Source organism: Thermobia domestica, chromosome 9 (genome assembly GCF_964235325.1).
Source record: "Thermobia domestica chromosome 9, izTheDome1.hap1.1, whole genome shotgun sequence".
NCBI lineage: Eukaryota > Metazoa > Arthropoda > Insecta > Zygentoma > Lepismatidae > Thermobia > Thermobia domestica.
Window position 1 is genome coordinate 57,383,285 of NC_137462.1, and position 26,928 is coordinate 57,410,212.

The 26,928-nt window shown below is 35.3% G+C and overlaps 1 protein-coding gene across 1 annotated transcript in view; it reads right to left on the reverse strand.

Annotated features, from left to right (window-relative positions):
- LOC145694675 (uncharacterized) overlaps positions 1-26,928 on the reverse strand; it is a 78,977-nt gene that overhangs the window by 34,182 nt on the left and 17,867 nt on the right. Inside the window, exons 2-4 of the mRNA XM_081771170.1 lie at positions 16,431-16,612; positions 4,983-5,324; positions 409-723 (exon numbers count right to left, since the gene is read on the reverse strand). Of these exons, the coding sequence (XP_081627296.1) occupies positions 409-723; positions 4,983-5,324; positions 16,431-16,440 (667 nt within the window). The 5' untranslated portion in view covers positions 16,441-16,612. The remainder of the gene's footprint in view (positions 1-408; positions 724-4,982; positions 5,325-16,430; positions 16,613-26,928) is intronic.

Genomic DNA, 26,928 nt, shown 5'->3' on the forward strand with positions numbered 1-26,928 from the left:
TTGTAAACTTGCAACATGGAGTGGGTTATTAGCCTCGTACCTTCCTTATACTTGATGAATTGCAATCATAAACATCAGGGTAATTTCTCCAATGGAAGGAAGGCACATACCAAATTTAATCAAAATTGGATAAGTTTTACGAGTTTTGTGAACAAACAGCAGAAACACAAATATCAATAAAGTCGAACAGTAGAAACTTCAATGACGCTTGCCTCAATCAATCTAGCTTGCTTTTGATTTCGTGCATAATGTACTGTATAATGTTTAAGAAATGGCGAAAACAGAAGTCGATTTAAATTAATGTGATAAAACCTAAATCGTTAATATCTATCTTCAAAATGTCATACCTTTTATCATCATATTAATATTTTTTTCTGGTGTTATCATCCAAACGCTTTGAAACTTTACCTTCATTGTTGTAATATCCCACAGCTCCACTTTTCTCTGTAACTCTAGCAAGGTGTTTGCTTTCATCTGATGTATTATAACCGCTGGTGACATCCGGTTTTCCCTTGTCATTCTCTTTTTGGCCATTTACAAAGCGTCTCCAGTTTCTGTTTCTGTTCCATCTATATCTTCCCCTTCCATATCTACCGTAAACTTGATTTTCTGCTGGTATCATTTCTTCGACAACCAGAGTGGGTGCTATTTCATCATCAAGTGTGCTTTTCACTTCACCATTCTCAGTTCCTTCGAAATGATTTTGATTCGAATTTCCTTCACCTGTAAATATAAATAATTGTAAATACATTAAAATAAAATTCAATTCATGAAGAAATACTGTAATTTACAGTTCATTACATTGTGTTATATATACTTGACGTTTAAAAGCCTCACATTCAACTATCACGCAATCGAATATGGTATGAGACAAAAGAATCATATTTGCTTTCTTTAGTCTTTATTCGAAGTCTTAATAAAAGTTGGAACATTGGGTGGTGCAGTAGCTTTTTTTAAGAAAAGAAAAACTCTGAAAGATATTTTCATACTATTTGCTTCCTTTTATCCCTATATTTGATATCTTTTTAATATCGTATTTCCAGAAACACTTATGGTGGTTACATCTATCATGATATAGGTATTCTAACATTATCACTGTCGGATTACGCGCCATAAAGCAACAAGCTTACATGTGTCACAGACCCTTTTTAATCTTCTTAATTTGACTTAATTTTACCTTTCAAATATCGTTAATCAACTACACCCTCTTCTTAATCTCCCTTATTTATTTTTTTTCATACCCCTAATAAGTCAGTTTCTTATTATATAACGTTCTAAAAAGATTCTTTCCCCATTTTTAATAGTTCCTTCTGATGACTTTTTTCGGAGCCTTCATTTACATTTTACCCTCAGCTAATTCTTGCTCATATTCTCACTTTCCATGTCTCAAATATTTCTAATGGTTTTACTTTTTTTTTTTTTTTTTTTTTGTAATAACGAGTTTCTGCATCCTAATCTAAAATACACGAAACACTTAGAATACTTTCCCGAAACTCAAGAAACTATACATTATACATATGTTCTTTCATTTGATTGGATTGGATTTGAAGTTAGTGTCCCATTTAACAGCGAGACTACATGAGACGTAGACCTATATCTTAACATGGCATCCGAACCACATGAGCTCTCCGGGAATCAAACCATACCACGAGAGAGAAGCACATCTATATGTTCTTTCATCTCAAGGCTTTAAAAATTACATCCTTGCCCTTATTTTCCGGATATCATTTCATATCTTCATTAGTAACCCCTACCTACTTACCGAAAAAACGTTATGTATTCTTCCAACTAATATAATGTCTTCTTTGAGTGTTTTTCCGAAGGCTATTGTAGTCCATTTATGTAAGGCTTATACCGGTAGTATTCGGTGTCATTAAGGTAACAGAATTGGTTTGTACTCTACTCTGTATTTTATAGTTCATATATAACAGTGGGAGAATTCCCTCGCAGCTATATGGTTAGCGCACGCCCCTACGTTCGGATTCCACATTAAGTTATCGGTCAATGTCTCACATAAAATCGGTATTTAATGCGATGCGAAAAGCTAAACCAACAATCATCCAATGAAACAGTGGGAATGAAGAAGATATGAAAATTTCAAGTCCATTGTTTTAATATTTGAAAACTCGCTGAAGAAAACAATGTAAGTGCCACCTTGAAATTGTTTCACTTATTTTATTTTTTAAATACACTGAGAAAAAAATAGTAGGTGGCGTACTTAAAAAGATAGGTTACATGCGTAATTCCTGTAGTTTTTGGACTTAACGTACAGCAGACATATAACTGAAAACGCATGTTTTGTAATACTTTCTGTATAAGTGTTTCATCTATACGTACTTTCCGTATGAAACAATGTAGGCGGTCAGGATCTCACATACAAATGGACGTATATAACATATGGCTGACGAAGATAACATAAGTATATGCATGTGATATACGGAAAACTGTTAGATGTCAGACATTCTGCAACGGCATGATGTAACATCTAAGGGCAGTGCCTATGTAGCATACGTATAACGTATGCTCCGTACTGATTTCTATACTAAGCAAGAGGATACCATATATTTGTACAATATATCGCTGTCCGGAGAACGGATTTTTCTCTGTGTACGTTTATGCCTTAGTTAGATTTTCATACTTCGTTAAATGCTAGGTTGTATTTCTAAGCAATAGTATTTTCTATTTTGTGATACTTGAGCACAATTTACTATCTTTTGTCTCTACTGTTACAGTAACTATTGTTTTGGCATTGTTTTCTACAGCCAGTTTTTATTTGCATTTCTTTGAGGTTTACGTCCCACGCTTATGCCGGTTAGGCTAAAATTTGCATTTCTATATTGAAACGCTACTTAACCCTTGTTATTTCTGATGTCATCAAATCGGAGGGGAAAGGGAAAGGCGCGATGGTTCAATGGTAGAACTGTCAACTAGCCTCTGGTATTAGAGTCTCTGGTTTGATCAATACCTTTCAAGTTATTCACATGAACACATTGAAGCAGTGGCGTATTTACGATTTTTTTTTCGGAGGGGGAGCTTTGCTAACTTTCGGGGAGGGACTTTGCCTGAAAATGTGAAAATTCTGCAAGATATTTCATATACTTTACTATAGTAAGTAAGATTTCGGGCGGGGCTTAAGCCCGGAAGCTCCCCATAAAAACGCCACTGCATTGAAGTATTTCCAGTTTTACAAAACATACAGATCCTACAGTTTTTCTGAGTTTCCCCTGATTTGCTGTGAATGGACGAAAGCTAGTTTGGAACTGAACAACTCATATAGATAGGATTCAAAGCACTGTACAGTTGTGGTTTCCGATCTATAGTGATGGTTTTTACAAGACATTGTAGCATCAATAACTTCCCCATAAAAGTTGCACTAATCGACTTGTGCATCATATTGTCTTTAGAATTGAAACTTGGAGAAAGGACCCCACTTCATCTGTTTGCGGGGGAAGCCTTTAGTTACTCCACTGATTTGGAACCACTGCTTTAAGGGATAATTAAATAAAGAGGGTATAATGTATAAAGACGTCATTGCGAATGTAACTGCAGCCCGCTGTACACTGAAAGTTAAGATCGCACTTCATGAAAACATTAATTATCTACATTTAACAAACTTATTTATTTTATTCGTTATTATTTTCGGTTGCAATTAAATTATCATAGTTTTAAACCGGCGAATTCCCTACATGCTAGCGACATCTGTTAGCGCCATGGAGGCACGCAATAGCTCAGGTATTAGCGTGACTAAATTTATTTAATATTAGGAATTAGTGTGATGCAGTATGAACTTATTAGGTTATAAATTTTAAAAAAATACACTGGGAGATATTGTCGGATATTCTCTAAAAATTCCTTTATTTCAGGCAAGTATTTTACCATTACCTATATTGCTCAAAATACTCATTGACAAAAGCCGTACTGCCTGAACCGACAGATGAGTATAAACAGTGGTCATTGTTTTAAGCACACGAGTAACAGACCAAAATTCAATCGCAAATTTAGACTAGTTAGAATAATTACATGAGCGAAAGCAAGTGTTTTCAGTAATCAGCTAGTTCTGAAGTGTTAAGATAAAATAGCCAATAAAAAAAATCACTGGAAATGTCCATTAAGCCGTTTAAGATAAGGGAGACTATGATTAAGGTAAGTGAGTGATGATGGAAGAATGGGCAAAATTAGAATATGGGATGAAATGGGAGTACCATGAGAAAAACCCACAGACACAATATTGTCCATCATAAACTTACGTGGCCGGGGATCGAACCAATGATCCCAGGTACGAGATGTAAGCGCTCGACCATGAGCCACTGTGCTCCCAGGGAAGCTTAAAAGAAAAATGATCAACAAATTACACCAAAGTCCAACATTTTTTAAAACAAAAATCATGATAGAACATATTTTTTGAAATTAAGGAGGTGACTTCGCATGTTCATTATTATCAGATTTTAACTCTAAAATGTGGGGATATTCACAATGTCATAAAGAAAATATACATTATGTTCTGTTATAATCGAATAATTTTTACGTGGTTTATATTGGAGAATTGTCTTGCGTGCACATTTGTAAACTTGCAACATATGATGAATTATTGTCCTTTTAACCCTTCCCCTTATACTTGATGGATTGCAACGACAAACAACAAGGTTATTTCTACAAGTAAAAGAAAGACACATAACAAATTTAATCAAAATCAGATAAGTTTTATGAGTTATCGCAGACAGGCTGCAGAAACACATATGCCAAACAAGTCGAACAGTAGAAGTTTCGCTAACCCTCCCCTCGGTTAATCTAGCTTGCTTTTGATTTCGTACATAATGTATATTGTTTTAAAAAATGGCGAAAACAGAAGTCTATTTAAATTAATGTGATATCTCCTAAATCGTTAATATTTATCTTCAAAATGTCCTGCTTTTTACCATCATCTGAATATTTTTTTTTTTACTTTTTTCTGGCGTTTTCATCTAAACGCTTTGAAACTTTACCTTCATTGTTGTAATATCCCACAGCTCCACTTTTCTCTGTAACTCTAGCAATGTGTTTGCTTTGATCTGACAGATTGTATCCGCTGTTTACGACCGGTTTTTCCTTGAGATTCTCTTTTTGGTCATTTACGAAGCGTCTCCAGTTTCTGTTTCTGTTCCATCTATATCTTCCTCTTCCATATCTAGCATAAACTTGATTTTCTGCTGGTATCATTGCTTCGACAACGAGAGTGGGACTGGGTAGTGTTCCATGATTAGATGTGCTTTTCACTTCACCATTTTCAGTTCCTTCCGACTTATCTTCGGAACATTTCATCGCTTTTTGATTCGAATTTCCTTCACCTGTAAATATAAATAATAATTGTAAATGCATTAAAATAAAATTCAATTCATGAAGAAATACTGTAATTTACAGTTCTTCATTACACTGTGTTATATACTTGACACTTCAAAGCCTACCTGGCAACTATCACTCAGTTTAAAATGGTATGAGGCAAAAAGAGTCATTTTTGCTTTCTTCAGTCTTTATTGAAAGTTTAAATTGAATACTACATTGACTTCTCTATTCAAAAATCTAAACGATGTTGTCGTACTATTTCTTTCGTGGCTTCTTAATGTCTTATATCTCTAGAAACACTTATTGTGGTTACATCTATCATGATACAAATATTCTAACATTATGCCTTTCGCCAAAAACCAACAAATTTACATGTATCACAGACCCTATCTAACATCCTTAATTCGACTTAAATTTACCTTCCAAGTATCGTTAATCAATTACAATCTCTTATATATATATATATATATATATATATATATATATATATATATATATATATATATATATATATATATATATATATATAGAGAGAGAGAGAGAGAGAGAGAGAGATAGATAGATAGATAGATAGATAGATAGATGGATAGATAGATAGATAGATAGATAGATAGATAGATAGATAGATAGATAGATAGATAGATAGATAGATAGATAGATAGATAGATAGATAGATAGATAGATAAGAGATTGTAATTGATTAACGATACTTGGTAGGTAAAATCAATATATATCTTGTTTCACATCCCTAATAATACTGTTTTCTCTCATATGATGTTTTAAAAATATTCTTTCCCCATTTTTAACTGTTCCCTCTGTTGATGTTTCTTGAACTTTCGGCTATCGGACATAGTTTCGGATCTACAAGGTGCCGAAAGCGTGGGAAAATGACTTTCGGACGCCAATAGTTCGGAAACTATCCAATGCAAAGAGAGCGGGTAAAAAATTAACTGAAGAAGTCATACCTGCTGTATTGAATTTTGCATGTTTCACAATCCTATCATGCACGCGCAAGGGATTCCCCAAAGTAACGTAGGGAATCCCGGATAATCCGCCAAATGAAAATTGGTCTAAATGGATATGAATTGATAGGGTTTCTACCAGGTAACAATAATTCGTTTGTATTAAGTCGACATCTGGAACAAATACAAAATGGCGGACACCTTCTTGCCCGTTGTGTGTGGTTGCATAATCGACAGGTACGGATGGCTGGCCAACAGTGACGTTCTGAGTATTAAGTGTATCGAATTTGTACTCCAGTGTTCTAGAAAGACATCTGGAGTGTCGGTAGAGCATAACAGATGAAGCAGGGTGATCACATGTGTGGAAATACTTAACGAGAAATGCCCAGAAATGCACTCATACTAAGTAAACGTGAGTTCAAACCGTCGGAAATGTAAGGATTAGCGTCAAGAACATGAAAGCCATTGCCAATTCACCAATAATATTCCCTTAAACCGATGCAATATGATCTGCACGGTTGCATACCAATAAGGATGCAACAACTGAGGCCACGTTGAAATTGTGCAAGAGGACTCACAAAGAAACTGGGTAAACTAAAGGAATGTCACTAGTGGGATCGCATGATCGATATTGAAATGTGGCCAATGTGTGTGTTGATATCGACATGTAGTTAATGGACAAATGTCAACATGTCCCATTACTGCTGGGACACCGTCCCACGTGCGAAAAATAGGAAAATAGCTACTCGGTTCTTGAATCTGAGGCCGTGGGCTCCCAGTAGGATTGGAAACTGCGACCACGCGATCGAAAGCGAGCGCTCTAGCCCTGAGGCTCGAGGAAGCCTCACTTTCTCTGTATTCATTTCTTTGAGGAGTACCCACTTTGTTTGGCAAGCGCTCTTGTACAGCCTCCCGACATACTTGTATGTTTCATTTTATTACTCCTACTGCACAGTTGTAAACAATCAGAGCTTTAAGACGTTTCTTTCTATTTTTCATGTCGTTTTATTTTCCATATGTATGGTGTTCCAGCTGTAGTGTTATGTGTGCTAAATTGGTTCATTTTCGTCTTTGTATTGCCATGTGCACTGTGTATAAGATACGAATTTCTGGAGGTAATTTCCTATATTTTGAGTACGCCATATGTCCCAGAAGACGTGGGACATTATACAAGTTTGTTATTTTCACGCTCTATCAGAATTTGAACCATGGATTAAGAGATTTATGTTCATATGTGTCGACTGTGGGACAATGTCCCAAACAAAGAGAGACATTGATACAATCGTGTTCTAGTTATGTTCTACCAAAAAGTGCACTAGATGTAATAGCAGAATGTACAACGTTATTTTCCTAGTTTTTGCACGTGAGACGGTGTCCCAGCAGTAGTGGGACATGTTGGCATTTGCCCATTAATTACATGTCGATATCAACACACACATTGGCCACATTTCAATATCGATCATGCGATCCCACTAGTGACATTCCTTTGTGAGTCCCCTTGCACAATTTCAACGTGGCCTCAGTTGTTGCATCCTTATTGGTATGCAACCGTGCAGATCATATTGCATCGGTTTAAGGGAATATTATTGGTGAATTGGCAATGGCTTTCATGTTCTTGACGCTAATCCTTACATTTCCGACGGTTTGAACTCACGTTTACTTAGTATGAGTGCATTTCTGGGCATTTCTCGTTAAGTATTTCCACACATGTGATCACCCTGCTTCATCTGTTATGCTCTACCGACACTCCAGATGTCTTTCTAGAACACTGGAGTACAAATTCGATACACTTAATACTCAGAACGTCACTGTTGGCCAGCCATCCGTACCTGTCGATTATGCAACCACACACAACGGGCAAGAAGGTGTCCGCCATTTTGTATTTGTTCCAGATGTCGACTTAATACAAACGAATTATTGTTACCTGGTAGAAACCCTATCAATTCATATCCATTTAGACCAATTTTCATTTGGCGGATTATCCGGGATTCCCTACGTTACTTTGGGGAATCCCTTGCGCGTGCATGATAGGATTGTGAAACATGCAAAATTCAATACAGCAGGTATGACTTCTTCAGTTAATTTTTTACCCGCTCTCTTTGCATTGGATAGTTTCCGAACTATTGGCGTCCGAAAGTCATTTTCCCACGCTTTCGGCACCTTGTAGATCCGAAACTATGTCCGATAGCCGAAAGTTCAAGAGAACTTTTTTTCTTGTCTCAGTGCCAGGAGTCACCTCCCAAGCGTTGTAACATTTATTTTGCAACACCCGATATATATATATATATTCGTAATAAAGAGTTTGCGCTTCCTAATCTAAAATACACAAAACTTTTTAAGTCACTTTTCCTAAACTAAAAATTATACATTACACTTACGTTTTTTTCATTTGATTGGATTGGATTTGAGTTCAGTGTCCCATTTAGCAATAAGGCTGTATGAGACGTAGACTTATAGCTTAACATAGGATCCGAACCGTATGAGCTTCCACCGGAAATCGAACCCGGGTTTCCCACACTAAGTGCGTGCGTACGTTATCCATATGACCACAAGGGACCTTTCATCCCAGGGTTTTAAAAAAATACATGTTCTAGCCTTTATTTTCCAAATATCATTTCATATCTTCACTAATAACACCACCTAATTACTGAAAACACGTCATGTATTCTTTCCCTCCTCCAAGTTCTATACTTGATAACCATCCAATGAAACAGTCGAAATTAAGAAGATGTGAACATTTCAAGCCTAATGTTTTAATATTTGCATTTGTGTGTTGAAACAATATTTAATCCTTAGTATTTCTGATATCATCAAATCGGAGAGGAAGGGGAAAGGCACAGTGGTAGAGCTGTCACCTCACCTCTGGTATAAAGGTCCCTGTTTCAATCAGTACATGCCAAATGATTCACATGAACACACACAAGTATTTTCAGTTTTAGAAATACAGATCCAATAATTTTTCTCAGTTTCTCGAGATTTGCTGTGAATGGACAAACGCCAGTTTGGAACTGAACAACTCATATAGGTAGGACTTACAGCACTGTGCAGTGATAGTTCCCGATCTACAGTGATGAATTTTATAAACCATTGTAGCGTCAGTAAATCCTTGATAAAAGTTGCAATAATCGACCAGTGCTTCGTATCGTCTTACAAGTGAAACATGGAGAAGGGGCCTTTAGTTATGTCTTTGTTTGGCATCCACTGCTTTAAGGGAAACTTAAATGAAGAGTGTATAATGCATAAGGACGAATTGTTGCGAATGTGACTTTGGTCAGCTATATACATTGTGAATTAAAGAAGCAGTTCAAGTTAAAAACAAGTTTGGTGCAATAGAAAGAATAACAGAAAATAAGAGACCCGTATTTTTTTAATATTTTCATAGGCCGTCTCGTTCACCTTCTATAGGCATTTGTTTCTGATGAATCGTAAATGCTGATGTCACGCGTGGGCTACGCGAGGAACTCAATGTGTCAGCAACCACTCCCTTGTACGCAGATGATAAACATTTAATAGTGCAGTGGATTTAATAGATTGTGATTTGGGTTTGTTTGTAGTCTTGTTTTGTGTTGAATTCTTGCTTTGAGTTTTCCTATACCATTAGTATAAAAAAGAGTAGAGAGAGAGCAGTAATTACGTAGTGTTGTGCGAAGCAGTGTTTCTTCCAGATATGATTTTGGTGGTGGCACTGTCTCCCGGAGCTCTGAGAGTGCCCCCGGAGGAGACCAAAATAATACGTCTATAATATAATAAATACAATAGTACTGTGCGAAAATAATGGGTCTCTCCGAATACTAAGTGTGCCCCCTGGAACATTTTTTCTGAAAGAAACCCTGGTGTGAAGTAGAAAACACGTGTTAATACTGCGCGTGCTGTTTCTGCGAAGTGAAGTAGAAATGCCTAACACGTGCCGTGTTTTCGGTTGTAATTCTCGTGCGATTGAAGCTGAGGATATAAAGTATTTTTTTTATGTTTCCAAGTCGTGAGAAATCAGCAGATCGATACAAATTATGGCTCAAGAAAACCAATAGAAAAAAGTGTGCCAAATAAAAACACTCTTTACTCATTAAAAAAACTTCGAGCAGTCAGGCTTACTGAAAGAAAAGCTAATGCCAGTGGCGGATCTAGGCTGGAGCCGAGGGGCCCTAGACCCCCCAGTTTTAGAATGATAAAAATAATTTAAGCTTTTATTTAGATATTTTTGAAAGTTTGTAGTAAACTTATGATATACCTACCATAGTCTGGGTTCTTTCTGGCTCCCCAGTTTTTACCTTCTAGATCCGTCTCTGGCTAATGCCAGGAGAATTATTCACACACAAACTGAGAAAGAATGCTGTTCCAAGTATATTATTGAAAGGTTTAGAATCCGTGCTATTGAACCAGCACCGTCGTATATCCAATTACCAACATAAAAATATCGTACAAGACGCAATTGGCGGTTGTAGTCAAAACGAGGCATTAGAGAGTAATAGCGACAGTGTCACTCATGATTCTGAAGATACTTCTTTAGAAATAAGGTATACAATGTGAATTGGGAAGTGAAATATACCGGCTTGTAGAAGGAATCAGTGACGATGACAGTGTTCCTCAGGACATTGATTCATCGTTTATTTTTTTCTGAATCAAGTGACAATGATGATGAAACGGGTGATAAGAGTTGTTCCTCGGAGAGCGATGCGAATAAAAGAAATTTAATCGGTAAAGTGTTTTTCATGTTCTGGCAAACTTTACAGGTGTTATTTCATTTTTGCCTGATATGTCTTGCTCCCGTACATACCTTGAAGCATAAAATTATAGGGTCAGCGTTAAAAATTGCAACAAAACGTGAAAATGAACATACTCATGTTTGGGAATCGGAAGAATGATTAAAAAACGTACTTAGGTGTTGTAGCAATCTCATCTATTTACATGGTATTGATTTCGAAATTTTAGTTCCTTTTGTAAAACGCAGAACTTATGCTTTGTAGGAAAACTACGTTTTGTAATGTTATAAAAAAAAAAAAGTTTGTGCAGCCCAACATCAGATATTATAATTTTCTACCTGCAGATGACATTTCTAAGTCTTTGCAACCAGTTCTGGAACAGGAATCCGCACTTAGAACGTGCCACCGCACCTCTCACAAGCGAAGTGTTTGGCATTGTGTATGGAAGCGTGCTCTCACTGCTTGACCACGAATGACGTCATCACAAAATCTTTCTTCCTCTGTTACTCGCTAACGACTGAACGTATGGTGATGAAACAAACATCATTCCTTTTACAATTTTCAACTCTACAAATGGAAATAATTTGTAAAAAATGCATTTCTAAGTCGAACTGCTCCTTTAAGATTACGCTGCATAAAGAGCCCTAATCATCCGCATTTAATAAACTTGGTTTATTTTATTCGTAATTATTTTAAGTTTCATTTGAATTGTCAGTTTTATATCGGCAAATTGCCTACATGCTAGCGACATCTGTTAGCGTCAGGCAGGCACCCAATAGCTCAGGTAACCACCAGTATTAGCGTGACTACATGTACTTACTACTAGGAATTAGTGTGATGCAGTATGAAGTTATTCGTTTATAAATAAAAAATAATACACTGGGAGATATTGTCGGGTATTCCCTAACATTTCCTTTATTTCAGGTAAGTATTTTACCATGACCTGTATTGCTTAAAAAACTGCTTAACAAAAGCCGTGCTGCCAGCACTTTTTGTTTACATCACAGTATTGTATCATTTTTCCACTCACTGACAAAACATTTCTACTGAGTTGATGATTACACAAACAAGTCTTCGTTACTGTTTCAAAATAAATAAATAAAAAAAAACAATTCAGGTTTCTACATCTATTCCTTATTCGGAAATGAGTTATTTTCTAGCTACATCGGTTACACTTAGGATTTATTATTATTATTATTATTATTATTATTATTATTATTATTATTATTATTATTATTATTATTATTATTATTATTATTATTATTATTATTATTATTATTATTCATACACACTCATATATGGTAGACAGTACTAATATTACGTTCACATTATCATTTATTGGAATCCATCTATTCGAGTTTGGTTGCAGTCAGTTTTCATCTCGACAGAGTTCAGAATGATTACTACTATTTTAGATGTCTAGTTCCAAGTCTGTCCTGCCACCCATTCACAAAAATCTTACTAACTGAGTGTACATGAATCAGGAGCGGATCCAGGGGCAATCGCCCCTCCCCCAGAAGAAGAAACTTCCTTGTTTTATATTTAAATAAAAATCCATCCCAAAGTTTGGAGCTCTTAAAAGTATCTCTAAGTAGCAGTATTACAACCCACCACTAGGCACGTAGCCAAGGGGGGGGGGGTCCGGACCTCCGCTTCGAGACCAGAAATGAAAAAATTAAGGACGGATAAAACAAAATGAAATGACAAAAACACGGATCAGCGTTAAAAATTAAAAAGAAAACTACAAGAAGCTTTTGCTTGCTCTTTCTTATGAGGAGATTTGTATTACTTGCAATATGCTGGCGAGGTAAGCGAAGTATTCTGGAAGAGTCAGAGAATTTGAAATTTCAAGAAAAGTTATGGAATTCTCAGAATTCCTGTTACTACTCAGGGAGATTTCAAGCTTTCGAAAGCATAAGTGCCGTTGTGTAACAGCGCCGACATTTTTAATCATAACTTTCCGTCATCGTATCCTTGCAGTATCAAACATGTTATTTCAAGGAAATTTACTGTTGCTCCTTTGACCTGTCATTTGGAACCGACAGTAGTTGACGGAATAATAAAAACATGTTATGTTGAAAGAAATTTCTGTTAGCATTTGATTCAACAGAGAAAGGAACGCATATATTGTAAAACTAGTTGAATATACACACGCTTCGCACAGGGGCTGTATTTGGAAGTCAACGCCTGTGGGAGTATTACCATTGATCTCAGCGACCACCAAAACTATAGATTTGATACTAATATTGGTCATTTTGGGCTATTTTTTACATGTCTCGGTATCCACCCCCCGCTGACTCCCGGCCCGCATACTTGCAAGTCATCGCTAATGGAAGTGTCACCATTGATTTCAGCGACCGCGAAAACTATGGATTTGACATTAATATCGGTCATTTTGGATTACTTTTTTATGTCTTGGTATCATACCCCCCCCCCTCCGGTGACCCCCGGCCAGGAGCCAAATAGCGTGAATTTGGAAGTTAATGCGACTGGAGTTTCATCATTGATTTCAGCGACCGCAAAAATATGAATTCGACACTAATAGCTCAAGTGGTAGAGCGTTGGCTTCGCATTCGGGAGATCGTGACTTCGAATCCCGCTGCCTAACATCCTGACTGAGATTTTCCAGGGTTTTCCTCAGTCCTACCAGACAAATGCCGGGATGGCACCTACTAAACAGGCCCTGACCGATACCTTCCCAAATCCTTTCCATTGTTAATGTTGTTGGATATTCAATGAAAAATGGTCTCTGAGCTGTATCTGGTGATTGTTAAATAAATAAATAAATATCGGTCCTTTTCTACTACTTTTACCTGTCCCGGTAAACGCCCCCCTGAAACCCCCTGGTCCGAATTTCGACAAAAACATTCAACTCTGGTTTGGAGCCTGGACCAAGGTATTCGTGACTAAAATTTGGTAACTCTCGGTCAATTTGTCTGGTTCCCAAGCCGGTTCCTGTAAACGCCCCCTGAGACCCCACTGTTTCGAAATTTAAAAAAAAAAACGCTTCGTCTTGACCTGGGGCCTGGGCCAAGGTACCCCAGACCAAAATTTGGCAACTCTCGGTCCACTCGTCTGGTTCCCCCGCACACAGACAGACAGACAGGCAAACACACAAACAAACTCTTTATTTTATTTATATTAGAAGATAGTTTACAAGACAGTAATCAGTATGTACTTTTTATAATAATTGAGGTCATAACGAAAGGAAAATTGTTATATTTGAATAAACAGGAGAAGGACGTAAATATTGCAAAATAATCTTTTTCAATACTTTTGTTTTATTATTTTGCTCGAAATTTCTTCATAGTTTGTTATTAAAATACTTGCCAACATATCCTCATTTTATTATCCTAACAAACCAATATATGTTGATAGTAAAGTAGTTTAGATTGATCGAGCTCCTGGGACTTCAGAATTTCATGTCACTCCTCCTCTCCCCGTTACTTAATCCTGGCTAAACGAACCAATATATGTTCCAGTAAAATAGTTTAGAGTGATCGAGCCTCTTTTGTGATGACCACAGTATTTCATGTCACGGACTCCCCCTTCACGAAATCCTGGCTATGTGCCTGCCACCACCCTCCCAGAAGTCCGTTTTGGATGCCTCCCTGATATGAATATTTGGTATTTTAAGTTCACAGACCTAACTTGAATCTTCTCAGTATAGACCCTATGTCTTTCCGGTACAAATCATGAACATCGCACTATTTTATTAGAAACATGTTAAACTTAGTGTTTTTATTATTTTACATCAAGGAGGTGGTATTATTATATTACAACTAATCATTGACAACCATGAAACAGCATATGAAATATTAAATTACAGTCGTGAGTAATACAAAGAATATGGTGAATATTTAGTGTTATTAAGATTTGACTCTCACCCTACTCTTCATGTTACATAGTGTTGTAGTTTAACGACGAGTTGCTGGAAGTACCGTTGCCAGTTGCTCCCATTTTATTTTGCAGGGTGAGATTACAGTTTTTACTTATTAACTACAGTTTTTATCGCATTTAATGTTTTAATATTGTTTGTTTATTTGGAGATTTTTTTTCAATACATACATTACGTGAGTGCCTTGGGCGAATAAAATGGTAAGACTTTATTTCTTAACTTCTGAGTAAACTGGAAAAGAAGGTTACCATTCCCATGCACTACAATGCAATGATACATACCAAACAAGCTTCTGTCATCTGCAGGCATATTTCCAACATTAAACTACCAACATACTCTTTTGTGATCCGATCACAAGCAATTCTAGTTAATGGCTCAATTTTATCGGGAGTGGCACTTTATCATTATGATCGCCCGAGACGCTCGTATAAGAAATGGTTTTACAGTTTAATGTTGAAACGGAATGAAATGAGCTCTTCTAAACTTAGATCGCATGCGCATTATGGTGGATAACAGTACTGAAATAAAAAGCTCATTTCCAATGAGTCATAATTGTGTGATTTGAAACTTTTCTTACTTAAAACGAACTATAAATTGATAAATAGTGGCATGCTGGAAATAAAGAGAGCAAAAAAGACACATCTAAGGAAGCATAACATCTAAAAATATGTGAACATTTGCATGTCTCTTATCTTAAAATGACCGGACCGGCTGTGGCTACGAGCTGTGTGTGTCTCTGAAATAACATATCACTTGAACGAATTATGAAAATCAACTTAATACTTGATTTTTTTAAGTGCTTTTCAATACAAACATTGGTTGTGGGAAATGGATTATACAACTTAGAACTGTGTGGTTACTGCTTTGTGTTATCACATGTGTTGAGAACCATCCGCTCCTCTATGACATCTTTGGAGGTCAGTGGTTCTTATTATGGCCTGAGCCCTATGTATTTCTTCTTCGTGTCTTTTTTATTGCTTCGCGATAGAGTAAATATTCAAAATATTTAATCTGCTTTTAATTAAGCCCTCGAGTACATGAAAGGAGGGAGATATCATTACATTTACAGAAATAATGATTGCATTATGACTATATTTCAGTTGCATGGTTTGGCCAATCAACAATCAAGCTCTCAAGATTAATGAGTCTACTGGGTTTGAGAAAGTAGAGAGCGAGAATTCCTGCAGATAAAGGCGAATTTTGAAATATGATTTTTATTGTGGGAAAACATAAAGAGCAATTCAGGCTTATTGCTTCTAGTGATTGTATGAATGACTTCTATATTGCATCATCTCAATGTAGCAACAATTTTCATTATACTGTAAGAGAGTTGAGTTGATTTTGAGTTTAACGACCCGTTCAATAGTAAGGCTATATGAGACGTGGATCTACGGATTAACGAGGAATCCGAACCACATGAGCTGCCGCCGGGAATCGAACCCGGGTATCCCACGCCAGAGGCCTGTACACTTATCTCTTGGCTACGAAGGAGCTCTATACTGTAAGAGAATTGACACTTAAATTACTAATCTTATTTTTAGCAAAACTTACTCGTCATCATGTAAGAGGTCCAGCCTGGCACTTCCTTACTGCCAAGGCAACGCCGATGAAGGCGTGCCTCCACAGAAGTACTACACCAATAGATTCAAAGTCGTAGCTAGCGTCTGTCAGGGGTTATAATGTCAAAAATTTCAAGAGCAGTTGTACTTGAAGCTTGAATCACTTGAAATAACCTGTAGAATACAAATCAAACATTATGAGGTGAAGCAAAAAGATGAATACTCTAGAGAAATATTAATAATATGCAAGATGCATCTTTTACTTCTCTACTTAAAAGAAAATTAAATTAACATTTTCTTGAGGCATATTACTAGTAATCAATATTCCTCAAGTGTTCTTTCTATGTATGTTGTATATTTCGCATAATTTATGACTTCCCCTCGCTTCCTTCAAATGTTATGCATTTTAATCTAAGTAACATGATAAAAAAAATTAAAAAAACAGTCTGATGTAGTATATTCATAAATTCATGTATGAAGTATGTATGAATATGTATGAAGTATATTCATAAATTCATTTCAAACTATTCAACCATTTTTCTGTGATCCGGTCACATACAACATCAATTTTATTTTTATATATTAGAAGATTAATAACATGAATTTACCGAAAATATTTGTGATTTGATAGCTGACAAAGGAATATACCACACTTGGTCACTAATTTGCACATTTTTTAAAATTTATTTTATCACTCAAAAATCGGGGAGTATATAAAATGTAAATTTCTTAGATACAGGTCTTAATGTGGGTTTTATTACAGTATACTGTATTCTAGTAAATAATTTTGTCAGTATTTCATTGTAATTTTACAAGAGTAACATAGGACTAATCACGAATTAACAATATCGTGGAACGCTAAAATTGGCCTTGGCTATTGCTTAGTTGAATTGGACTTTAGGGTCCCTTTTAGCATCGAGGCTATATGAGACACGGACCAACAGCTTGGTGTGGGATTCGAAGCACATGAGCTTCCACCCGGAATCAAACCCAGGTTTCCCACATCAATGATGCATACGCTAGCGAAAAAGGCATGAGGAAGCTTAATTGGCCTCATCGAAACGACTACCAATCCCATAGACAGTGGTCGAATTTGAAATAAAATACTTCCAGTATGCACAATCATGTTATGTTGTGTATGCAATTTTATATAATATTTAAAACAGGAACAATATCATCTGTTTTATCGAAATGATTGCATCCCTTTTCTTTACTTTTCCCCTTTCCCGCAATCTATAATAAAAATCATTACGAGTTTTTACAATTGGTCACTGTAATGTTCATTGTGCAGTAGGATCAGCGATTATTTTAAATGTTTATTCTCTCGTGTCGAGACGTTTCTGGTACTGGACATTTGCGACACAATGACAAAAATGAGTTTCTTTTTTCTGGAACATTTGCGGACTGTTCAAAACTCTGTATTAGACAAGGGGACATGTGTGATACAAAACGTGCAACGTGCGCCAAAAGTATGAATTTATCTTCGATACATGTCTTATCAAATATTAGAGCACATTGGCAATATTGATAAATCAAATATTGCACATTAGCCATTTTAAATAATAGGGCTTATTAATTTAGTAACGGTGCGTGAAGTGAATAACTGCTAAGATTATTGCTTTTTTGTACTTCATACATGAAACTATTCGTAAAGAAAAAAAGTATGTGTCAACTGTCAAGGTCACGGTGTTTGAGTGGTAATATTTTTGGAAGTCAGACATTCTATATTTCCGGTGGAAGGAGAAAAGAATACAATTTTTAAGGTATGCACATGCATAGTACATAATATATAGTCTATTACTTGATGTGAAAATGAGAAGCTGGTGCTACGGGTGTAAATAGTTTTAACTATGTATCATGGTTTAAAGTAATGAATACGATTCACAGATACATATTTGATCATATTGTTAACACACAGTCGTCTGGTATATGCAAGTTCAGTGTGAGACTTGGTTAAAGTTTTTTTCTTCCTTTTCTTTAATGATGCCTAACAGTATAAAATGAAAGAGGTTTCGAAACGTGCATACTGACACATGTGAAAAATGAATACTGGATTCATTATTAGCTATATGTGATACACTATCTAAATTTCATATGCTGTATTTTTGTTTGAAAACTCACTAATTATCTCTAATGTAGTGATTGAACTCCATTATTAAAAATGAAAGTAAATTAGAAATTGATTGAAGGCTAATTTTGACTTTATTTCTCATAGTCTACGGTGTGGGGTTAATGTAACAGTTGATATTGTGTATCTCACCTCTAACTGAATACCCAATCTGAAGATATCCTCTCTTAGTTTGGCGTATAGGAAGTTATTTCAATGAGTACTGCAAATATCCCAGTACCACGAATGCCGATACTGCAAATGTCCCAGTGTCACAGTGTCGCGTTTCCTTACTCTGTATATGCTTTCTCATATTTAAATCTACTACCAGTCTGATAACTACCCGTAGATAAATCAGTAGACAGGTAAGATCGAACATTCTCATAATAAATAACTAAACAATATGATACTAACCTACCGTATTTAAGAAAATAAACAAATGTGTAAACACGTTAGAGCAAAAATAAAGTTAAAATTAATTGTGTAAAAGCCAGGACATATGAAATAGTGATGGGTTTCATCCGCAGACTTACAATAAGTTTTCCTTTTCCCGTTTTCTTAGCTTCATGTGAAAGTACGGTTTTTCTCTGTGCCTCTAACTGTAATTTCCTCGAATCTGCCGTTCTGTTTGTTTACCTCACGTTTCAAGTAAGGTAAACATTAATGCGAACCCATTTCCGGTCTTTCTGAAGATGAAAACACCGGCAAATACACTCTTGCTGTATTATTGTACAAGTCAAGAACGGCTTATGAAACCGTTAAATCCTGCAATAGTGGCGCAAAGGTTTTCCTTCCCATCAGCAAGATTGTTTAGGTTTTCGTCTTATTTCTAGAAACACATTAACAAATTTTGCTATCAACCCTGTGAACTCAATGTCCAGATTTTCGCTCGAGGTCCTGATTTAAATAGTTAGCGCTCCCATGATTGATTCCACGGTGGGATTCTATGAAATAGGGTATTCTCCCTTACTTTGGAAACAAATATAATATTACACTACGGTTCGGAAGTAGCTAGCTTACATACTTTAACTGAGTACATAAATAAGGATTTAAGTACGGAATTATCAAATTCAAAAATTGGGAACTGTTATGGCATAACTAGGCTACAATAAAAATCCTAATAACATGCAAATATATAATGATACATGCAATGCATATTTTTAAAAAAATGTAAAAGTGGGCATTTAGGCACAAAAAAATCTTGAACTCTCGATACGCTGCAACTCAAAACCATTGTTGCGTAGGTAAATAGCCAATGATTTCGTCTTTTATGCACAATATCTGGTTTCAGTCTAGTGGTAACACAGAATTGAATTGTCAGTGTTTAGAAGAGAAAATTAAGAATGAAGATCAAAAAATAACAAAATGACGGTTTGTACTCTACATCATGTCCTTTCAAGCTTTGCTATACACGTGAGTGGTATAGTGCTCAATTTTCTGTACAAACGTGGTGTATATTGAATGAAAACTCTACCACTTGAACAATTTGTTAAAACATTTTGTTTTTCTTGTTTTCTTTCTCAAACTTGGGGATTCAATTAGGATCCTACGTAATCTGCACTATCAACCTTTGGTGTTGAAAACAGACTCCAAGCCCCTGTTCATAGGTTTCCTTAAGAAAATTTCCTTCAGCTGGCTCCAACTTTTCCCTTTTCTTATCAAAATTTCCCTAGTTTATTGACTGTCCAATTCGTATGACAAAACTTAAGTGGTAAGATTAACTTAGCTATACTAAAGGAAGTGCTAACCACATTTGATTTCTTCATTCGCTTTTTCTTATTCTTTTGATTTTTCTTCACTTTTATGTAAAAAAAAATAAGTAAATAAATAAATAAACAGAAGTAAACTCCGCCAACAATGGGTGTAAATTATGCTACTTTGAACAGACGCACACACTCTCACACTCACACATTATTGCTATTGTATTGGTTGATTTCTGAAGAACAAAGCAAAATTCAATAATTCACGTCGGTCAGTCAGTTAGCTCGAGAATTTCCATGACTTTCACGTCTTATCGAAAAATTCTTTATTTCTCTTTCTGCTAAATTTACGTACGAAAGTTCCCTCAAACTACGAGCACTGCTCCAAGCAAAGTTGAACAAGTGGGTCTAGGTCAAAACCCCCACACTCAAGAAATGTCAAAACGCCCACACGATCGGTCATAACCCCCCACACAAATGGACAAATCTCCCAAATACACGAACGGTCATAACCCCCACAGCCAAAACCCCCACACTCAAGAAATGTCAAAACGCCCACACGATCGGTCATAACTGCCACACAAATGGACAAATCTCCCAAACGCACGAACGGTCAAAACCCCCAGGGAGATTTGTCCATTTGTGTGGAGGTTATGACCGATCGTGTGGGCGTTTTGACATTTCTTGAGTGTGGGTGTTTTGGTTGTAGGGGTTTTGACCGGTTCCCGAACAACTATGCAACCCGCTCGATTGGAAAGATATGCAGGTTGCATGCTCGACAAATCTATTATAAAGCAATAAATAATGCGTTCAACTTATCAACCTATGCGATGAAAATGAACGGAACAAAAACTTTTGAATGATTCACTCTAAGTCAGTTACAAAATGGACATGCATTACAACATTAATTTAAAAAGATTTATAAAATAAATAAGATTTAGTAAAAATACATTATTATCAGTGGAGACGATTTTTGTAAAACTTTACGGGTGGAGCCCATTCAGGTATGAGTTTCGTTAAGCAAAGATATCCAGAGCCCGAGGGACCCCAAGCAAAATTTGGAGAGCACCAGTGCATATTGTTATGAAATACGAAGTATCTCAAAATGATTCTCCATATTGACTTAAGCTAAGTATTTGATCTCTTTGTGCCAATTTTAAAGTTCATAATTATTGTTAGTAAAACACCATTACTTAGAGGAGCTTGGCACGTTACCAGACTACCTTCCCTACTGGTTAATTGGCTAGTACGAGCGCCTTGGTCTTGAGTTGCACTCCCGGTGGGAGAGCATTGAACGCATCACTATATTTTCATCATGTCTCATATAACCCCTTTGCTGAATAGAGACACTAAACTCCAACAAAAATAAACATCATCATATTTTCAGACAGAATAGGTGTTATATATCGTCGCATAAGAACCAGAGAAACATAACTCAAAAATACGGTTTTCCTTTTCTTCATGTTTGGGCATAATTTTGAAAGCCCCACTTGGTGTAAATGAAACGGAACACCATGTGCTCTACTTGTCAATCATCTGTTGTAATGTAGCTCAATTGCCAACTTATTAAAAAACACATCTTTCTAAGAAAATAATATTTTTTGTCCTCTCGCCTGTAAACCTACGAAAATGGAGTTACGTTCCTCTGGTTCTCATGCGACGATATTATAAAGTTTAAATACAAAAATAACATCTGACCGAAGCAAACACTTATAATTACTTACTACAAAATTAGATCATTAGATGCAAATCATAAACCGTCAGAGGCTTGCTTATAAAGAGCGCAGCCATAGCGTTGATTCGTTTCGATTCAATCCGTGTAATTCCATGTAGAGTATAATTTCTGTGCTTTAATATGATACGCAGCTCATTTTACATAAATATTTCATCCACTTGAAGTACATTAAACATTATTTCTTGTTAGATTTCGAAGCTCTATTATGCATAGATATACTGGAAATCTTATAGTATGATTCTGTTCGTCCATCTCCATGTTCATAAGTATCAGTACAAAAAGTGGTATTTAAAAACAAAAGAGAGAGAAATAGTCTTTTAGTATTCCAAGAACAAGATCCATCTTCAACCTTAAAACTCTATTGAAACCAAGAGTGTAAGCACATATCATTTCTTAGCTCTCCCCGCTGGTCTAGTGGCTAGCACGTACATCTTTGGTACATGTGGTCCTACGTTTGATGCATAGCTAAAGAGCATAACAACTGCTTAGCCACGAGGAAACTCAGCAAACTCCGTATGATATGAGTAGTTAAATAGTTGTCATTCTTCTTGGATATCTGGATTTGATTGCTGTTGACCCATTTTATTAAGTCTTACTGCTTTAAAAAAGAGAAAAACAACGTTGAAACAATTACAAACAACCAGACGAGTTTAAAATGCCTTTCCTTCTACCCCAATTTTGTTATTCAGCATAGAAACTAAATAACAAAAGTATTATTGTTTTATATACGGAAATTAATGTGTCATCTAACTTAGTATTTAAATAAATGATTTTAAAAATAGTAAGAATTCTTTTGTTTCAATACGCCGACTGAATCAGGTTAGTCATACTCGCTGCTATTTTGAATTCTCCTTTCTTTCGTGCAAGCGTGACCTTGAAGGTCATTAAGTGCCAGTCAATGTGAAATTCTGCGAACATCAACAGAATGAAAAAAAATTAAAGGTCTTTATAACTATTAGGTCGGTTATAGCGAAAATCGCAAATTTTATGTTGCCTTAAGAGTCTTCATCCCGGCTAAATTAAAACACCACTAATTTTACAGTAATTATGTGATATCTTCAAATAGATAAAAGATAATCGAAATGTGGAACAAGAGCGCCCTAGACAATATTATTTTACATGAGAAACCGTTATCACGACTCACTTATCTGCTTTCTATTTCGAGCCATTTTGAAAATCGGCATTTATTTTCGAGTTTCTAAACAGCTGAAAACGGAAAGCCACTAGGTGAGTTGTGATAACGGTACCTCACGCAAAATAATATTGTCTAGGGCGCTCTTGTTCCATATTTCAATTATCTTTTATCTATTTGAAGATATCACATAATTACTGTAAAATTAGCTGTATTTTAATTTCGCCGGGATGAAGGCTCTTAACCTAAACGTTGCCTAAACGTAATGTGTCCTCTTGACAGAAGTCAAAGAACGTAATATTACTAGTTGTACTAGTTGAAGGAGTAACGTTATCATATTGTCAAATATATTACTTAAAATTATCTGTTCGAAAATGTACACATATGTATTGCTAATATTACAGGTTATTTCAGGCATGGGTATCATTTAGAGCAAATGCTCCTCTTCCTGTCAGTTTGATATAAATATTAATCAATAATATAACAATACACTAACCAAAAACGTGAAACTCAGATGGGAATCTTTCTCCCTTCCCCTCCAGCAAAACCTGAAATGTCCCTCTTTTCACATTTAAGTTCGGCTTAAATACACATTTAAATCACACCATAAATACGAAGAAGAACCATTCTAAACTCTATGAGTACTTAGTCCGTCTAGAAATTCAAAAGTTGGAATGCATAAGATGTACATGTATACAATAAAACATTGTCAATCAAACTATACAATGCAAGATATCGCAAGATTTCGCAAAATACATTATTTCGTTACGGTAAATCAAATTGTATGTTATTTTATGAAGAACTTGTAGTTTCTTTTACCTAGAGTTCTGCAGCATAAACTTTACTGCAATACGAACAAACACTTGACAAAGACTGTATATAACATGTATAACGCTTACGAATATTTAGAAATATCAGGTGTTCACCTTCTTCAAACTATCGGTAGATCTTCCTGAACTTGTATAATACAGAAGATAAAATATATGATCATTTACTATAGATTGAGATATAATTCGTCTGGAAAATCAAAAAATAAATAAATAAATATTAAACAATATTATTACAAAATCGGCCTAAATCTGTGAACTCCCTTACGTTATAGCCTACGAGGGGCAATGAGAAATTTCACTTTAAAGTCATACGATTATGCCCTATTGGCTAAGAGAGACGCATGATTAAGACAGGTAAATGACGAAGGAGAAATTGGTGGAATGAGAATGTGGAAGAAAAGAGAGTGGCAACAAAAACCCACGATCTATCACAAACTTGCTTGGCCGAGGATCAAACCACGAACCCACGAACTAGAAGTAAACGCTCTATCACTGAGCCACCGTGCCATGTAATGGCAAAAGCAAATAGCGTTTAATTAACTGCTGTGTAGTCATCACATTGCCATCTCTTCAAGGTTGTTTCTCTTTCTGTAACCAAAGTAAGGTAAACACCGAGAGCACTGGGTTCCTAGCAGGGAATGAACCTAAGATCACGAACTTGAAAGACATGTACGCTATTCATTAGTACTTAAGAGCGCAATTTTGTCGTAACTGTACTAACATATCCATAGTTAATCTAAAATACAGTGTAAATAAGGTTTTATAGTGACATTATAAGCTTTTAATGTTGTTAATGCAATATCGATTATACTGTATATTGTAATCCTGTTTTATTTAAAATATAGAGTTCAGGTCCTAGAGATGGTCATGAACTTATTTGTCAGTCTTCTGTATTAGCTACTAAGATTTTTCTAATCCACCTTTATAAACAACCCCGATTAGTTTCTAAGAATCTCACCAATATTTTTTAAATAAAAGTACTGTAATTACATGAATATGCAATTCATAGATAATTTACGAAAATTTATGTTACATCTTCAGAATTATTTATTGCCGATGAAACAATAAATTAATAAATAAATAGAATGCATTGAGCTGAAATTTATCTTATGAATAAGCATCGTGTTATACATATTTGGGTGGTAACCGCAAACATAATTCTTTGAAGTCTGTAATGATAAAAATACATCAATACAGGATGTATGAGTCACATTAAATGTGATCGTGCCGCCATCTTAAATTCTTTTCCTATTACAAAGATAAAACCTTGATAGAAGGCAAAGAATGTAATATGGAGGTGCAAACATGAAGAATATTTGCACATTTTTTTTCTTCAAAATTAATAACGGAGACGATTGCAACGTATCTGTAACTTTTAACTTACCTGTTGCATTTGATGCAACTTCTGTTTTCTGTATTTAAGTTTGCATCACAACATATTATTTTACATCGTTTCTGTACTCTTTTTGAATTTCCTCAAAATGATACTCATCTTCTTCATATTATAAAAAAATACCTCAATTGAATAATCAGAATAACGTTTTCTCCTATGATATAAACGCTAACTAACACTTACTAAATAAACAAATGATAAAGTTTGTTGATTAATCTCCCATTCATTTCTGTAGAGTTACAAAATAATAGAATAATGTTAGAAACATTATTCAGATAAAAAAAATAAACACATTCTCACACTTACGCAATAAATAAATACTCACGGAATATAAAACCTGAATATAAGCTCCCAATAAAACAGAAGTAGGTATTTTTTTACTTGACTATTATCCAGCACCACTCTTTTATGTGCCCGAATGATTCTGAGTCTTAAAAACAGTATAAGAGACCTTCTTTCTGTTTGGTTAACTAATGACTATGATATCCAATAATAAGCAAGGACTTGTTACAGAGTTGAACAATGCATAAATATGGAATAATTTTATATATTCTTGTATCAGGTGATTATGAGTACATAGGGTACTAAAAATACATCTGTTATTGGTCAGAAGTGTAATTATTTCGTGGGTTTTACGACACCATTTTGAGCATTCTGCGTTCTTTCTTTTTCCGTTATTTCAGTATCATTCAGAAGGAACACACAAAACATATATACATTTTTTTTTCTTTTTACTGAAAGGATTTGCTCTAATATGTTTTGCATATCAACACAGCTACGTCGTTTTCTTGGTGTTTTCTAAAAGAGAAATTAAATGGAAAAATAATTTTCTAATTTTATTGCACTTGTTGGAAATGCAATGCTTTTTTCTGCTAAAAGGTTTGTAAATGTAAGCTTTTTCCCTAATGATCTTTTCCTTACAGTCCTCACCACTTGTTTAATTCACTTGAATTGTTTCCAGGTGTTCTATTATAGGCCAAAATCTCGGTAAGCAGTTTATGAGGCCTTAATTCTCGCATATTGTGTACTAAAATTTCTGTACTATACGAAAAGGACTTGAAAACAAAGATTAGGTCATTTAACAGCATTTTATAAGTATTATACGGTCAATAGTAAGCAATTCTCATTGTCTTTGTTGTTGATCATGAGTTTCTATAATTATGTGAGATATTGTTTAGTGTTAAACAAGAGATTGGGCACGTCTAGTACTGAAGACTCAACACCAAAACAACATAAATTACCTGTTTATTCAAAGCAATAATGGATCAGAAAAGGTTAATCAATTGTACACTCATGTCCAAAATGATTGTCGCATATCTATAACTGTCTTCTTGTAAGAATATAATTTGATAATGAGTTTTTATGGTACTTTTAATACTGATATTATGTGTATAATCCAGAAATGTATATTTGTTGTAAATTTCATAGGAAAAGAATTATAAATACGAAAATTAGAAAGAGTAAAAGAAAATGTTGCTAAATGGACAAAAAACTTTTATTTTCGTTTTATTGTTCTTATTTATTGCTCTTTTGACATGAAATTTTCCACACACATGTCTTTGCCGATTATACACATACTAACATTATAAGAAA